General features: G+C 35.8%; 2 protein-coding genes across 6 annotated transcripts in view; both read left to right on the top strand.

Annotated features, from left to right (window-relative positions):
* The window catches only part of EXOC2 (exocyst complex component 2), a 254,314-nt gene that overhangs the window by 20,179 nt on the left and 216,308 nt on the right, over nt 1–17,827 (top strand). The window lies entirely within an intron of this gene.
* Nucleotides 13,530–14,316, top strand: HUS1B (HUS1 checkpoint clamp component B). The gene is given in 4 exon segments (XM_032861418.1): nt 13,530–13,593; nt 13,596–13,737; nt 13,739–13,932; nt 13,935–14,316. Coding segments are annotated over 4 exon segments (705 nt in total). The 3' UTR covers nt 14,240–14,316.

Genomic DNA, 17,827 nt, shown 5'->3' with positions numbered 1-17,827 from the left:
GTTTTTTTACAGGGTGTGTGAACTCTTAAGAGGAAAATAGCCTGTAGGCTAGCTAACTGAAAGAATAAATAAATCACTTTTAAGGCTGAACAAATTGCATATATATATGTGTATTTTACTTTTTTACTTTATTTTTAACCAAGTTATATGAAGAAAGGAAGTAATCATGTTAGCAGTCTTTGTTGTTCAGTTAGAATCACCTGTTTTGTAATTACTGTCGCAATAAAACACTCATTTTGATCTTAGAGGTATCGATTTAGGTATAATGACTCAAATTTGACTAATTGCTTGTGAGTTATGATGAATTTGGCATTTTTGCATAATTTCTACTTGGAGTTTGATAGTCCTGTTAGTCTTTGACCCAGCATAGCAATATAAAATTTGATTAGAAACAACGACAGTTTGGGCAGCTGGCTGGCTCATTTGAAAGAGCATGAGACTTTTGATCTTGGGGTGAATTGGAGCCCCACATTGGGTGTAGAGATTACTAAACAACAACAACAACAAAAATGATAGTTCTCTTTTCTATTTTTGGATCAAGGAGGTAGCAGGTAACCACTCATGAGCTTTTGTATATATACTTTTTCGTCGTTATTTGACACTAACACTTGTCTGTAACCTAGAGGGCTACCACAGATATCTAAGTGAAAACCTGTCACAATTAAGTCTTCTCTTGAGTTGGTTTGTTAGTACTTTAGTAGATAGGGATCCAGAAAGGGAGGGTCAGAATAAATAGGGATTAGATCCTGGGGATATGGGATGGTCAGTAGCCAAGACATAATGTTAAGGAAGATGGTGGTGGTGATTCTGGGAGTTTGAGGGGTAGGAGGAGTGGGAATCTTGTCAGGGATATGCTGAGATCTCGGCCTCACTCTCACTCTCCCAAGATGATGCAGAGTCTCTGGAAGAGGGGTCTTATCCTGAGCACCCAGATCTCTGGCCTCCATTCTAATCCCTGAAGCAGTGGTCCTCACCTGGGGGTAACCCTCTACCCTTCCCTGAGGACATTTGGCATTGTCTGGAGATACATTTTAATCATTGTAATTGAGGGTCTGCTGATTTTATGTAGTGCAGAGAGGCCAGATATGCTGTTCAGCACCCTGCTACGTACAGGACATGCTTCATTACAAAGAATGGCCTTGTCCCAAATATGACTAGTGCCACAGTTAAGAAATCCTGCCTGAAGCATCACAAATAACTCTGGGTTTTTCCTGACCTGATGGGGATGTGGAGGGCAGCTAGGATACATGGAGCTCCTGGACACCATTCTGACTTCTGTTATGGAGGAAAGCTTGAGAACTGAAGGGAACAAAAACTAGGACAGGAAAAGAATGGTGAGAATGATCGTCATCCAGGAGCAGTGCAGCAGATTAGAAGCAACAAATTAGAAAGATAGGAAATAGATTTGTCAGAGACTGGCAACCTGTTTTAATAATCAGTAAGAGTCTGACATCAATTGAGATGATTATAAAAAGCAAGCTCATTAAAACTGCAGCTTGAAGCAATAACCCAGGAACATGTACCAAACAGTCTTCAGTGATCATGATAATGGCTGTGAATGATTCTTTAAGTTAAATTATGTTTAATATGCTATTTTAAGACAAATTTAGACAATTTCAAAAAGATTCCTGCCAAAATAGTTACAAGTTATATATATATATATATCTATATATCTGTGTATAGATATTTCCATCACAGAATTGAGGTTACAGCAAACTGTTGCTCCCCAAATTAGAGAGATACAGGCAGAGAATCACAACTTAACCAGAGCAGAAGTCCAGGAGCAGACATCTCTGTGGGACCAGTGCCAGTTCCTTTAATCAATACATCCTGTCCATCTTTCAATAAAACTTACAAGACATACTTAAAGACAAAAAACGCAGTTTGGAGAAACAAAGCAAGCATCAGAACCAAACCAAGATATGGTAGGGATGTTGGAATTATTGAACCAGGAATTTGAAACAGCTGTAATTAATATGCTAACGGCTGTAAATGGAAAAAGTGGTAACATGCAGGAATAGATGAGAAATGTAAGCAGAAAGAAACTTTAAGTATCGAAAAGAAATAGTAGAAATAAAACACACTATAACAGAAATGAAGAATTGCTTTGATGGGCTTATCAGTAAACTGAATATAGGTGAGAAAAGAATCAGTCAGCTTAAAGAAATGTCAGTAACAGTTACAAAGAGAAAAAACTAAAGGAAATGAATAGAATATCCAAGAAATGGGCAGTTACAAAACATGTAACACATAATGGAAATACCGGAAGGAAAAGGAGAGAAAGGAACAGAAAAAATACTTGAGGTAATAGCTGAGGATTTCCAAAAGTAATGATAGATCCCAAACCACAGATCAGAAAATTCAGAGAATAGTAAGCAGACGAATAAGAAAAAAATACACATTTATTCAAACTGCAGAAACATCAAAGGGAAAATAGTGAAAGAAGTTGGGGGTTGGGGAATACCCACCTTACCTAGAAAGGGACAAAGACAAATATTACATAGTACTTCTCTTCAGAAACCATACAAGCAAGCAAGGAAAAACTATCAGAATTCTGTATGCAGTGCAGTTAACCTTCAGAAGTGAAGGAGAAATAAAGACTTTCTCAGACAAGCAGAACTAAGGAAATTTATCACCAGATTATGTTAAATGTTAAAAGAAGTTAAAATGTTAAAGAAGTTTTTCTGAGAGAAGGGATATGATATATAGAGAAACTCAGATCTACATAAAGGAAAAAATGTTCGAGAAGGAATAAATAAAGGGGCTTCTTGTTTCCTTCTCCTGAGGTACTGTGCCATGTCCAACACCCAGAACCCCTATCCATGCTGAATTATGCAGATATAGAGCATGGTGGATTGTTAGCTTAATAAAGAAAGAGTAGACATGCTTTCTTGTCCTACAGCTGCAGCTTCCTCATTTGAAAATACCAGAGTAGATATAGTGGGTTCTCTGACTTATGGGAAGGAAGAATCTATTCCAAAGAATTAGGCAAAACTATAAATAAGAAATGAAAATATAATGAAAACCATCTTCCTCTCAGCTGTATAAATGTTAACATACCATATGTCTTATGCAACAGAACAAATACAGTATTGTAATGCCACTTAAGTTGTGTCTTCTTGAGACCATTCAGAGAGTAAAGAAAAGGAATTATATTAAATGTAGACAGAATAAACTTTCCAAAAGCCAAAATTGTTACAGCTTTTCTTACTAGAAATGGAAAAGCCACTGAAGCGTCCTATAAGTTTTTATTTCTAATAAAGTAAGTATTAATGATATTAACCTAAAAAATATAACTACCAGTATTTCACCAGCAGAAATAGGTCTCCTTGGGAATAGTAGAGAATTGCAAAAGCATAGCCGTGCCCAGAGAACATGGACAAGGAAAAGAACTCTCTTTTATAGAGGAAAAGGGAGAGTTGGTAGGCTGTTAGAAACAAAAAGTCCATAGGGAGTAAACTGGGAGTGGAAGTATCGTGGCTTTTCATTGCCTCTCTCTCTCGGCTGTTTCTGGGAGAGAAGGAAAAACTTTCTTTTTCCTGCTGGGGTAGTAAAATAGGCCCTTTCTTCCTGTTGGATCTGCAGTTGACAGGAAAGATAGGCCTTGAGAGCTCCCCCTGTCAGCCTCCTGAGTCCATTCTGAATGAGGTTTTCCTATTATTAGTGTTAACAATGGCTATAACCTGCACAAATAAAGTCTGTTGGTATCTGTCACCCTCCCCCACACTTTTTTTTTTTTTTTTAAAGAGTTCTTGAGATCAAAAAGCGAGAAAATCACTGTGGATTATACCTAGCTGTGATTGGTTCATTTCTTGCTAGGATCTCATGAGGAGCCTTTGGTAGGGAATTTGAAGCACCTGTTTAAGTCCCTGGCTGAGCCTAGGTTTGTGTCCTTCTAACCTATTTAGCTTATGTTTGGTGACCTGAAGGACTTTGACCATAGTTAGTATTTATTTTGTTATTTTTTTCTTTTCTTCTCCTAATCTTTTTTTCTTTTTCTTCTCCTCCTCCTTCTTCTTTCAACATTTTGTGATTTTCTTTTTTTCTTTTTTATTATTCACTGTACAATATAGGGGACAGGGTAGAGGATAGGGTGGAAGGATAACTGGTGGGCCTCAGTGGGGAACTGTGGGAGACAGTGTGGGGGTAGTAGTAGGCTGTGGGGGACAGGGTGGGTGAGTCTCCATTTATGCTGTGCATGAGGGCCTGTTTGTGGAATGACCTGGAGCAATAACTGAGAATTTTCCAAAATTAATAGTAGGCAACAAACCATAGACCCAGGAAGTTCAGAGAATACTCATGCAGGACTTATGCTAAAAAAAATCTATATTTAGTTATATTCAAATTGTAGGAAATTAAAAACAGAAAATCTTGAAGTAGGCCAGGGGGAAAACACCTTGGGATATCAAGGATAAGAATTAGATTGGATTTCTTTTCAGATATCATATAAGCTAGGAAAGAATGAATAAGAAAAGTGTAATATTTATAGTGCTGAAAGAAAAAAAATAGAATTTTGTGTACAAGTAAAATTATCAAATTAGCCTTCAAAAATGAATGAGAACTACTTAAAAATTGGAGGAATTTGTCTCCAGTAAGCCTACTTCACAAGAAACATTAAAAAAAATTCCTCAGGGGCACCTGGGTGGCTCAGTGGGTTAGAGCTTCTGCCTTAGGCTCAGGTCATGATCTCAGGGTCCTGGGATTGAGCCCCACATCGGGCTCTCTGCTCAGCAGGGAGTAGGTCCCCGCACCTCCCTGCCTGCCTCTCTGCCTACTTGTGATCTCTGTCTGTCAAATAAATAAATAAAATCTAAAAAAAAAAAAAAAAAAAAAAAATTCCTCAGAAAGATGATAAAGGTCAAAAACTAGGATCTACATAAAGGAGTGTTAGAGAAGAATAAATGAAGATAAATACAATTATTCTTAACTGATCTAATAGTTTAATAACAGGAACAAAGTATTTGGTGATTTTAGCTTATGGAGAATAGAAATTAATGAGAATATATTATAAGGCATAAGAAGGAGAAATTGAGAATAGTCTGTTTTTAGGTCCTTCCACTAGCCGTGAAGTACAGTGTTATTTGACACTTGCCTTGGTTTAGTTGTGCATGTGTAATGCAAACTGTAGGGCAACCACTGAAAAACATTTGAGAAGTATGATTGATATGCTAAGGGAAGAGGGGAAAAACGGATTTTAAGGCATTGAAACTCTTCTCCATGATACTGTAATTGTGAATACATGTAATTATACATTTGTCAAAACTCAAATGTACAACACAAAAAGTGAACCTAATAGCAAACTATGGCATTTGGCTAATGTATCAATTTTGGCTTATCAATTGTAACAAATACACCAGGCTAATGTAAGATACTGGTTATAAATGAAACTGTATGTGGGGCTTGTGAAGGGCTATATAACCTTCCAAATAAAATGACTACTTATTTTACCATAAAACTGTTTGGGGGTAGTAGAAAAATTGCAATTCAGGACACGCAGGCTGTGGAAAACCATAGGCAAGTCTGGAGAATGAGAGGAAGGTTACTTTATAGAGAAAAAGAAGAGGAGAGACAGCTTTGAAGGAAAGTGTGTTGAAGGAAAGCAGGAGTTTAAGGTGGTGATGTTACTGCGAGTTATATGGAAAAGGAAAGAAGCCTCAGTTCTTTTTTCACTGCATAGTATAGAATTACAGGATAGCAAAATGAAAGTAAAGTGAGTGAAGTTTTATTGAAGTATGCTCTAGGAGAGGAGTGGGCCAGTCACGAGAGACAAAGGCCCTGGAAACTCTGGGCTGTGGGTTTATATCAACTTTTTCTTTTGCATGAGTCCTCAGGAGGCCACATTTGAATCACAGGCCTAGATTTATACAATAATGAGCCAACTCTACATGTCCTTTCCCAAAATGTCTTAAAAATGCTGCTCGGGGTAGGAAACTGCATTATTTCTATACTAGAGACATAGGTCAAAGAAGGACAAGGAGCTCCTTTCTGCAGGAGCACAACAAGCACAATGTACTTCTCTCCAACTCTGTTGCAACCACAAACCAAACCACCCTCTAGATGGGTGGTATGGGGTTGTCTCCAGGTGGTGCTCTGTTAGGGCTCTCCATCAGGATGTCTAAGGTCCATCCTCCTTGTCACTCATGCCTAGTTTCCTGCCTAACAGTGATGTTTCTCATCATCTGAATTGTGATAGTTTCTTATTGGCTGGGCTGTTGTTTGGCAAGGAGAAATCTTCCTCCTTGTTGGAATGGTAAATTAAATTTCTTCCTGTCCAGGAATGTGAAGTAAGCTGTAATGAAAAGTCCCATCAGGGCTTCCTGACTCCATCCAAAATGAGGTTTCCCTCAATTAATATTCACAGCTATATGGGAATTCTCTGTACTTTCTACTTAATTTTTCTATAAACCAGAAACTATTTTAAAAAGTTTATTAAGAAAAAAAACCCCAACTTGTCAAGTCTTTAAAGAAAGAAAGCAAAGTACCGAATTTCTCAGTTCTGTGCAACAATAGATTCAATAGACCTTAATTTCTTTTTTTATTTTTTAAATTTTTAAATTAATTTTTATTTTTTATTAAAAAAATTTATTATGTTAAGTTAGTCACCATACAGTATATCATTAGTTTTTGATGTAGTGTTCCATGTTTCATTGTTTGCATGTAACACCCAGTGCTCCATGCAGTATGTGCCCTTAATTTCCAAAAGGGATGCTAAGACAGTTTTTGAAATTCCTTTTGTAAGCATAAGATAATAATATTTGGAGTATTTATTCAGTTTTGTATCAGTAGGACTTACAGACGAAGATGCTGTCACATATACCAATATTGTTTATTTTCTCTCTTAGTTTCTTATATATTCTAATCACTATTATAAATCACTAAATCACTATTATAAAAAATTCCTCTTAGTTTCTTATATGTTCTTTCCTCTTAGTTTCTTATATGTTCTAATCACTATTTCACTACATCACTATTATAAAAAATTCCTCACAATTGTGAGGAAAATATCAGTGCTGGAAACAGGAAAGGAACCTTAACATATATTTGGAAATTAAAAGAGCTGAAAATCTGCAGATGTTTCAAGTTAGAATGGTGTTGATACAGGCGATGCTGACCTGCCATCATCTAATAGGGGTTGGCACACTTTTTCTAAAAGGGTGATTAGTAAATACTTTATAGGTATTTTGGGCCTTAAAGTCTCTATTACAACTACTCAATTCTGTTGCAGTAAGAAAACAGTATTAGACAACATGGAAATGAGTTTGCGTGTACCAATAAAACTTTATTTATAAAAACAGGTGTATTTCTAGGTTGCTATAGTTTGCTGACTCCTGATCTAAAACAGGCACCAGGGAATGTCAGTGAATAAGTAAGTGAAGGGATTCCACAAAAGAAACCTCAGTAAATTCCCCAATTAGGACATTTATGGGCTATATTCTCTGACCAAAACAAGTAAACAAATTGGACTAAGAATAAAGCTAGTAAATACTGGAATTTAATAATCACAATAATCATAATAATAATAAAGCTCAACAACAAACTGTTAAACTGTGGAATTCTTTAAAGCCTTCTAAAGTTAATCTTGGGTCAAAGAAGAAATCAAAACTGCAACTACAAATCACTTATAAATGAAGAGTGAACCCACTGCATGTCAAAATCAATGGTGTGACCAACATTATAGATAGGAAAAGTAGTGGCTTTAAAGGTTATTAAAGGAAGACTGAAACAAATGAACTAAGTATTCAATCTAGATAGATAGGAAAAACAACAACAAAATAAAACCCAAGCAAGAGGAATTGACAAATGTTGAAGCTACAGGTTGACGCTGTAGGTAATAAACACCTCTCCTGAAAAAAGAAGGTAGAATTTACAGCTTATATCAAGGCCTGTTATTATAAAGGCTCATTAAAACAGAAAGCATTCACAAGTCTAACCATGAAAAAAAGTTACTTACAAATACTCAAGACAGTGGCAGAGATGATAAAACCACAACTATGGTAGAAAGTAGTATGATGTTAAATTTGAAAATCAGAATGAAATATCTAACTTTCTGAAACTTATACTAAAATTATCTAAAGAAGAGTATAAAATATGGTCCTATTACCATGAAGGAAATTCTCAAACAATCATGCATAATGATGTACTAGATATAGATGGTTTTACAAGCAAGCAACAGGAAACATACAAGGAATAGAACATTTCTATAATATTTAAATAACTACGAGATAGCAAATATGGAAAACTTTAAATTCTTTGTGTAAGGCCAGAACAGCACTCTGGATACAGTAAGTGCTCAATAATACTTGTGCACTGCTGAATGCTTCTTGATACTACAAAAATGAGCAAAGAAATATAAGAGAAGGTAATTTCTAATTAATTGAAAATAAGATTTAAGATGTAAAACTCTTAAAGTAGAAGTGAATCAAATCTAGGAATGTTCAAAGAACTAATAAAATGGAACCAAGCGGGGTGCCTGGGTGATTCAGTCGGTAAAGCATCTGCCTTTGGCTCAAGTCATGATCTTAGGGTCTTGGGATCTAGCCTAGTATTGGGTTTCCTGCTTAGTGGGGAGCCTGCTTCTCCCTCTCCATCTGCAGCTCCCCCTGCTTGTGCTCTCTCTCACTCTCTCAAAGAAAGAAAGAAAGGATAAAAGAAAGAAAACAACTTAAAAATATGGAACCAAGTAATGTTTATTCCTAGAATATAAATTAATTCATTAATAGGAAGTTTATTATTTTAATCCACTGTATTAATAGGTTAAAAAAGTCTCAAAAGTTGAGAAAATATTTGGTAGATTTCACTGTCCATTCCTAATTTTAAAAATAAACTTTTGGGGCACCTGGGTGGCTCAGTTGGTTAAGCAACTGCCTTTGGCTCAGGTCATGACCCCAGGGTCCTGGGATCGAGCCCCACATTGGGCTCCCTTGTCAGTAGGGAGCCTGCTTCTCTCTCTTCCTCTGCTGCTCTGCCTGCTTGTGTCTCTCTTTCTCAGTCAAATATTAAATAAAATCTTTAAAAAAAATAAACTTTCAACAAACTAAGGATAGAAAGCTATTTTCCTTAACATAATTATTAGCTATGTAGTATCAATAGTAAACATCCTACTTAATGATACAGGGCTAGAACATGTATTCTCAACAGGAACAATAACTGAAAATTAACCCTTGAGGGGACAAAAAATATCTTTTAACTTTTATGTGTAAAGTACAGATGTCTATATAATATAGTACATTATATAGACATTCAGTATATTTATGATATTAGAATTTCTTTAGGGCAGTTAGGCTAAAAAGCCTCCTCACAGAGGCAGTAATGAAAAAAAGGTTGAGATACTTCTAGAGGATTGCCTTTTTTAAAATTGAAATTTTTTATTATTTATTTATTTATTTTTAAAGATTTTATTTGACAGACAGAGATCACAAGTAGGCAGAGAGGCAGGCAGAGACAGGAGGAAGCAGGCTCCCCACTGAGCAGATAGCCTGATGTGGGGCTCGATCCCAGGACCCTGTGATCATGACCTGAGCTGAAGGCAGAGGCTTTAACCCACTGAGCCACCCAGGTGCCCCTAAAATTTAAATTTTTTAAAAAAATTCTAATTAATATGTAGTATATTACTGTTTTCAGAGGTGCAGGTCTGTGATTCATCAGTCTTATATAATGCCCAGTGTTTGTTACATTATATGCCCCCTCTTAATGTCCATTACCCAGTTACCCCATCCAGACCCCTCTCTCCTCCAGCAACCCTTGGTTTGTTTCCTAGGTTTAAGAGTCATTTATGGTTTGTCTCCCTCTCTGGTTTGGTCCTGTTTTATTTTTTCCTCTCTTACCCTATGATCTCCTCTTTTGTTTCTTAAATTTCACATATCAATGAGGTCATGTTAATTGTCTTTCTCCAACTTATTTCGCTTAGCGTAGTACTCTCTAGTTGCATTAACATCCTTGCAAATGGCAAGATTTCTTTTTTTTTTTTTAAGATTTTATTTATTTGACAGAGATCACAAGTAGGCAGAGAGGCAGGCAGAGAGTGGGGCGGGCGTGGGGGGGGGAAGCAGGCTCTCTGCTGAGCAGAGAGCCCGATGTGGGGCTTGATCCCAGGACCTGAGATCACGACCTGAGCCAAAGGCAGAGTCTTAACCAACTGAGCCACCCAGGCACCCCAAGATTTCATTTTTGATTGCTGTGTAATATTCCATTATATACACACACACATACACATATACATATACATATACCACATCTTTATCCATTCATCTATTGATGGACATCTAGGTTCTTTCCATAGTTTGGCTATTGTGGACATTGCTGCTATAAACTTTGGGGTACAAGTGCCCATTCAGATCACTGCATTTGTCATCTTTGGGGTAAATACCCAGCAGTGCAATTGCTGGGTCATAGGGTAGCTCTATTTTCAACTTTGTAAGGAACCTCCATACTGTTTGCCAGAGTGGCTGTACCAGCTTGCATTCCCACCAACAGCGTAGGAGGGTTCTCATTTCTCCGCATTCTTGCCAATATCTGTTATTTCCTGACTTGTTAATTTTAGCCGTTCTGACTGGTGTGAGGTGGTATCTTATTGTGGCTTTGATTGTATTTCCCTGATGCTGAGTGATGTGGAGCATTTTTTCATGTGTCTGTTGGACATTTGTATGTCTCTTTGGAGGTATGTCTGTTCTTGTTTTCTGTCCATATCTTGATTGGATTATTTATTCTTTGGGTGTTGAGTTTGATAAAATTTTTATAGATTTTGGATACTAGCCCTTTACCTGATACGTCATTTGCAAATATCTTCTCCCATTATGTTGGCTATCTTTCTGTTTTGTTGACTGTTCCCTTTGCTGTGCAAAATCTTTTTATCTTGTTGAAGTCCCAGTAGTTCATTTTTGCCTTTGTTTCCCTTGCCTTTGGAGACATGTCTAGCAAGTAGTTCTTGCGGCTGAGGTTTAACAGTTTGCTGCCTGTGTTCTCTAGGATTTTGATGAATTCCTATCTCACATTTAGGTCTTTTATCTATTTTGAGTCTGTTTTTGGTGTGGTGCAAGGAAATGGTCCAGTTTCATTCTTCTGCATGTGGCTGTCCAATTTTCCCAACACATTTGTTGAAGAGACTGTCTTTTTTCTCTTGGATATTATTTCCTGTTTCGTCGAAGATTAGTTGACCATAAAGTTGAGGGTCCATTCTGGATTCTCTGTTGTTTTCCATTGATCTGTGTTCCATCTTGATGATTGTAGCTTACCTTTTATTGTTAGAAATAAGACAAAGATACTTGCTAATACTATAGTTATTCAGCATTGTTTTAGAAGTTATAGCAAATGCAGTAAGGCAGTTAAAATAAATAACACATAAATATTGAAGAGTAAAAGCCAAAATTATTGTTGTATTTTAAGGTAATAAGATTTTCTACAGAGAAAACATAATAGGTGACTGGAAAATGATTTCAGTTGAGAGAGACTCAGTGTCCAGGAGGTTGACTAGCTTCAAGATAGTTACATGGGCTTCTCTGAACAGAGCTGAATAGTTTATTGTCAGTTATAAGTGATTTGAATAAGTGGGAAGTTTCAGTATTATAGATAGTTAATGTAATTGATATACTTGTTCATTTAACAAATATGTGTTGAGCGTCAGTATATCCAGATGAATGTTCTAAGTACTGGGTATATAGCAATACATGGAAATATAAAAACCTGTTCTCTCCTGGAACTTATAGTCTAGTCAGTGGAGATAGAGAAAGAAGCAGGAATACAGTATGTCAGGGTATTGATAATCCCATCACAATTTTCATAGGGTTGTTTTAAGAACCTTACTCAATATTTTAAACAAGATTTTATTTATTTATTTAGAGAGAATGAATTGGGGGTACAGGGTGAGGAAGAGGGTGACAGAGAATCCCAAGCAGACTCCTTGCTGAGCATAGAGCCTGACATGACCCTGCAATCATGACCTGAGCTGAAATTAAGAGAATCTTAACCGACCGAGCCACCCAGGTGCTCCACACAATGTTTTAAAGTTTATTTATATCAATATCTGTGACAGAATGGCTAAAATAACTTGTTAAAAATTAACTGTCCTAGTGGACATTTAATTAAAATACAGAAATCAAATCATTATGTTATAGTTGCAAAATAGATCAGTGGGACAAAATATAGAGAGGTCCAGAAACAGTCTTAAAATGAGAATTTTTGTTACTGATAAAAGTGACTTTCCAGATCGGTGGAGAAAACAGTGGATTGTTCAGTGAAATAGTATTTGGTCAACTAGCTATTTAGTACCCCAAAATAGATTCCTAATGAGTTAAGTAATTAAGCAGATACAACAGTATTAAAGTACAAGAAACATAACTTTGAAAGCATGATTCTATAAGTAGCAAGGAAAGGGTCCATTGGTTTGACATTAAAAAAGACTCAGAATTTCCCAAGGGCAAAGACCACCATAAGCAATGTGAAAAAAACAAATGATAAACTGGGGAAGATACTGACAGTGTATATAAGGGGACAGAGAGTTAATGTTTTTACTAGAGATCTTAAAATCTAGGAAAATAAATCTAATGCAGAGTTGCAAAGATCATAAAAATGGAATTCATCCAGAATGCAAGTTGAGACCATTTATTTTATTTTGCCTACCAGATTGCTACAGATTAAACAGATTGCTACTACCCTGTGTCCCTGGTGGGAGGTTGTGTTGATAAACTTTTCTGCTGGCCAGTTTGGTAATACATACATGTTAAATCCACATCTTTTGACTGGAAATTCCTCTTTGAATGTACTGCAGCGCAATAATTGGATAAATGTGCAACAAATGTTTTATAGAAAAATGTTCGTTGTCGTGTTCATAATAGAAAAAAATTAGAAATTGTCTAAATGTCATTTTGACTATACATCCATACAATGGAACACTAAGCAGCCTGAAAATAATGTAGATGTATACTTGCCAACATGGGAAGATGTCTGTCATGTAGTTTACATGTGAAAAAAAAAGGTTGCAAATGTATGACTCGCATGCTATAATTTTATAAAGCACATATAACTATACCTACATATATGCCCTGGTTGATGAAGACAGTATTTTTTTAAAATTTTTATAATTTTTTTATTTATGAGAGAAAGTTTGGGGGGGAAGGGGTGTGTGGGTAGGAGCAGAGGAAGAGGGACAAGCAGACTCTGAGCAGAGAGGGGATCCTGACTTGGGGCTTGATCTCATGACCCTGAGATCATGACCTGAGCTGAAACCAAGAATTGGGTGCTTATCCAACTGAGCCACCTAGGCGCCCCCTGATTAAGACAGTTAGAATGTATGCACCAACAAGGTTGAAAGTGGTTCTAGGAGTGATGATTTAAATTTTCTTCTTATAGTTTAAAAAGAATTTAGACGTTTCTGTGGTAGAGTGCCTATCCTTTTAATAATCAGAGTGGAAATAGTGAAACTCTTTTTAAGGGAGGAGGTGGAGGGAAGAAGATGGGAACAGAGGCCTTGGTTTTCGGTCCCGAGGTCTGCCATGCCTTGTGGGAGCCTGTGTGCTCTACATGCTTTAGGCCTGATGACCTCAGTCATCTGTGATGCCAGCGTGTGGTGTGAGGTGAGGCGGGGAGACTTCTACCACTTTGCGTAGAAGATGTTGTAGAAGTGTTGAAGGAGATTTATTTAGAGCTAACGTCTGAGCATTTGTTCAGAACAGTGAGAAGCAAAGGGAATGCCTTTACCTTGAAGCCCCAGTTGACCAACAAGTGGCGTCCCCACTTCACTGTGTCTGGAGCTGCCTTTGCCCACAGGTTGGGCTCCTGTGGTGGTACTTGATCCATCTGATGGGCCTGTGAGGGTTCTTAATCCAATGGCATGAGAAGATTTCCTGGAGCCCAGCATGAAAGCCTGTGATGTTTGTGTTTATCTTCTGGCTTTGAAGACTCTGAAGAGCAGTGTAGAAAGGATAGCAAACTTGGGTGATAAGTGCTGGTTGAAACAAATCTAAATGGCGAAATGAACTTCAGTGTAGAAACTGATGTCGTGTCTATTAAAAGTTATTTTAACAATCTTGGAAATCCTCCAGAGTCTGCTCAGGATATGTCTCAAGACGGAAGCCTGGAGAACATGGTGGGAGTGCTAGTAGAGAGTGGGAAGCTTCTGCAGTTTTTCGAGGGACAGCAAATAAATCCTGTAACAACCTTATGCAATGTTTTGAGCAATACTATTCTTCATCTTGTTTTGGTTCATGAAGATGTCTCTCTTCAGTATTTCATTCCTGTCTTATAAAAATTCAAGCAGCCTGTATTTTTTTTAAGCTTATGATCTTTTCAAAACTGAAACAGACCCTGAGTTAATTGGCTTTCAAGTCTGCACCCTCACTGGCCTATGTAGAATGTACATTTTGCTGAGCTCTTGTTCCTTTGCAAAGCTTTTATTAAAAAAAATCATTGGTGAAAGAATTGGATAGTTCATTTGTATGTTTATTGCTTTGTCAGTTTTTTTTTTTTCTTCATACTTTTTAAGAGGCCAACAACAACAAAAAGGACTTTCTACTTCAACTTTTTTGGGGAAAAAGGATTGTAACAAAATAAAAACTTTGAATTTTTGAAACACTGGATCAATTTTTATTATAAAATGCTACTGTGTGAAATGGGAACTTCATTCTTTTAAAACAATTATAATTTTGTGAGGGATTTTTCTTAATTTAGAGAGCTTAATATACTGTCTGAAAGAGAAGTTATTTAGCATTTGTGTATATTACATAGTTTCTGTTAAAGCTGTGTTTTGTCAGTATATATATATATATATATATATATATATATTAGTTTATATTCATGGTTTTAGATTTATCATCTACAGAGCTTGAATTGGTTATTAGGTTCACTAATAATGCATCTTACTCATAAAGATTCAATTTTGAAATAGTCAATTTATGTGGACTGAGATTTTTCTTATAGGTAACTTTTATATAAACCAAGTTTTCATTTTTTCCCTATAGTATGTTATTCTATTTAGAAAATGATGCTCAATGTTTCATTATTTTGAGAAGAGGAAGGAGAGGTTGTAAAGGACTGGTACAGTGATTAGAGGGAAGGTTCATATTCTTTCATATTACATTTTAGTTTTTTAATGGCTTATGCAATAAAAGGAGCCATTAACTTGGTAAACTTTATTTTTTGCAGACTCAGTAAATTCTCATGACTACATTTTAATCAGTAATGAATAATTTCCTACTAGATTTAGTGATAAAATGCTTAAATTTGCTAATTTATTTTGTTTTGCTGATTTCTAAATTCCATTCATGGTGTTGTGGAAAGAACACAGAAACATGAGACCTAGGCAAGTTACTTGAAATCTGGAACTTTAAGATTTCTTTCAGTTTGAGTAGATTCCGTTTCAGTACTCTTAGGGTTTCAATATAGGAAAATTAAACATTTGTTTTCCAAAGTATTTCAAACATTTTAAAATTATTAACACATAACTATTTCAGAATTATAGCTTAAGTTTTTTTCTTTCTGAATTATGTACAATTGCATTGTGAATATATTTTTTTTAATTTTATTTATCTATTTGTCAGAGAGAGAGAGAGCGCACACAAGCAGAGGCAGAGGGAGAAGCAGGCTCCCCGTTGAGCAAGGAGCCCGATGTGGGATTTGATCCCAGGACATGACCTGAGCCGAGGGCAGCCGCCCAACCAACTGAGCCACCCAGGTGTCCCTGCTTTGTGAATATTTTTAAAGTAGTTTGTAAAGATTGTTTTTTTTTTTAAAAGTGATTTTTAGGGGCGCCTGGGTGGCTCAGTGGGTTAAAGCCTCTGCCTTTGGCTCAGGTCGTGATCCCAGGGTCTGGGATCGAGCCCCACATCGGGCGCTCTGCTCGGCAGGGAGCCTGCATCCCTTCCTCTCTCTCTGCCTGCTTCTCTTACACTGTACTGTAAAAAGTAGATATTCGTATATTCCTGTGATCTCTGTCTGTCAAATAAATAAATAAAAATCTTTAAAAAAAAGGTGATTTTTTAATGTTTATAAAATCCCCTGCCCTCATCAGCATTTTTGTATACTTTAAATGAAAGCTGAAAATGCAAAACAAATATTTTAACTCAGTGAGAAAATTATAAGATATGCAGACTTTTTTCTTTCTGTGCATAAAATGACTTATAATGCTTGTTTCTAGTATCTTTTTCAATTCTTCCTTTGGTTTATTAATTAAATGAGAATTTTCAAGCTGCCTTTTTACCTGTTTTATCACCTCTCCTCTCCTTCTTTCCCTTAGTCTCTCTTCCTCTGTCTCTTTGTTTCTGTTTCTATTCTCTATATTAAATAAAACCAGGGAAATGAAGAAAACCTATGTTTTGTTTTGGAAAGTAAATAATTGTGCATTTTAAACTATGGTGAGTTATTATAATGGTTAACTTTTAATAATTCATTAACAAAGTGTCTATAAAAGTTTTGTAGCCTGGTCTTTGAAATATATTTACTTTTTGAAAACGAGAGGGGTTATTTATTCTTCTGCTCAACCTACAGATATGTTGCTATTTAAAAAAAAAATTTGCCTATCTCATACTGTAACATCTAAATATAAGATCTTAAAATTAAGATTCTTTTTAATATAGTAGAAATTGTTTATAATTAATACAAAAATTTTAAAATAATAACATGTTCTTGTTATAGTTTAGTTAATTGTGAAAAGCTGTGGACTGCCAGTTTCTAGTCTTACATTAGTAATTGAATTTAAAAGCCTGGTCTTATAAGTAAAATTCTCATAGAATCCAGAATGAAAAGGGCTTGGGAATGATCTCATCTAAACACCTTACCGATAGATGCGAAAACAGTTTTAGAGAGCATAAAAGTAACTAATGTTTTTTAATTGTCAATGCCAGAACCCATTTTAGAACCCAGATCTCCAAACTATTTATAGATGTTAACTTTTTGAGCTTGATCTGTCAAGACTTAATTCAGAGACTTACAGCTTGTATACACTTTTGTTTATTAAAATAAACGTAGAGCACCATGCAAACCTATTACTTACCTGACAAGATAAAATGTAAATGAAAAAGTCTAAAACATGTTATAAGCCATTGTCATATCATCTTGTGTGAAGATATCCTTTGTTCTTGCAGGTAGGTAGGAAGGAATTTATTTGCTACAAAATGATAATTCGCTGGAAGACCAAAGCCTCACATTTAAAAATCAAAGCATCAACTTTGGAAATTATTTCAGCTTCTATTTCTTTTTTTTAGAGAAACACCACTAAGAAGCAAGAAAATACACCTTATGTTTCAGTGTATCTTCAGAAAATAAAACACTGATGAAATGTATATAAAGTGCTTCCTTATATCCATAAATGGGTAGTTTTTAATTGTCTCTCTAAATAGTGTAGTCTTTATTGTCTCCCTAAATATCACTTGTTAAAAACTATACTGGCCTATTTATATGACACACTTGTACTATTTTTTTATTCCTCTACTAAAAAGGTCACTCATTAGTATACTATGATGATACATACTTACTTATTTATAAGTGTACTATACCAGTATCACAAAAGATCAGACAAGTATTTATTAGTGGTTAATTTTTGTAAAGGTCCTCCTCTAAGTTTTGTTTATCTCCATTCAGGTCTAGGTCGTTGAAAAATGCTTCATAAATTAATCTGAGTCTGGAGACACATCAGAATTAATATTTCTTTTTAAGCAAACTTTTGTAAACCTGTTTGGTAACTGACAGGATATGTTATATATAGTTCTTAGACTAAGAGTTAGTATATCCTAATTTGCAGCCCATCTTCATATACCGTGAATATGTGAAATTCCAAATAGGTACTCCAGTGCTGTCAACTTTTATCATTTGCCCATTTGTGTCATTTAATCCTGTGTTT

The sequence above is a fragment of the Lontra canadensis genome, unplaced genomic scaffold (assembly GCF_010015895.1).
Source record: "Lontra canadensis isolate GAN:19392208 unplaced genomic scaffold, GSC_riverotter_1.0 scaffold21, whole genome shotgun sequence".
NCBI lineage: Eukaryota > Metazoa > Chordata > Mammalia > Carnivora > Mustelidae > Lontra > Lontra canadensis.
Note: the sequence above shows the minus strand (reverse complement) of the source record. Positions and strands in the feature narration are given on the sequence as shown.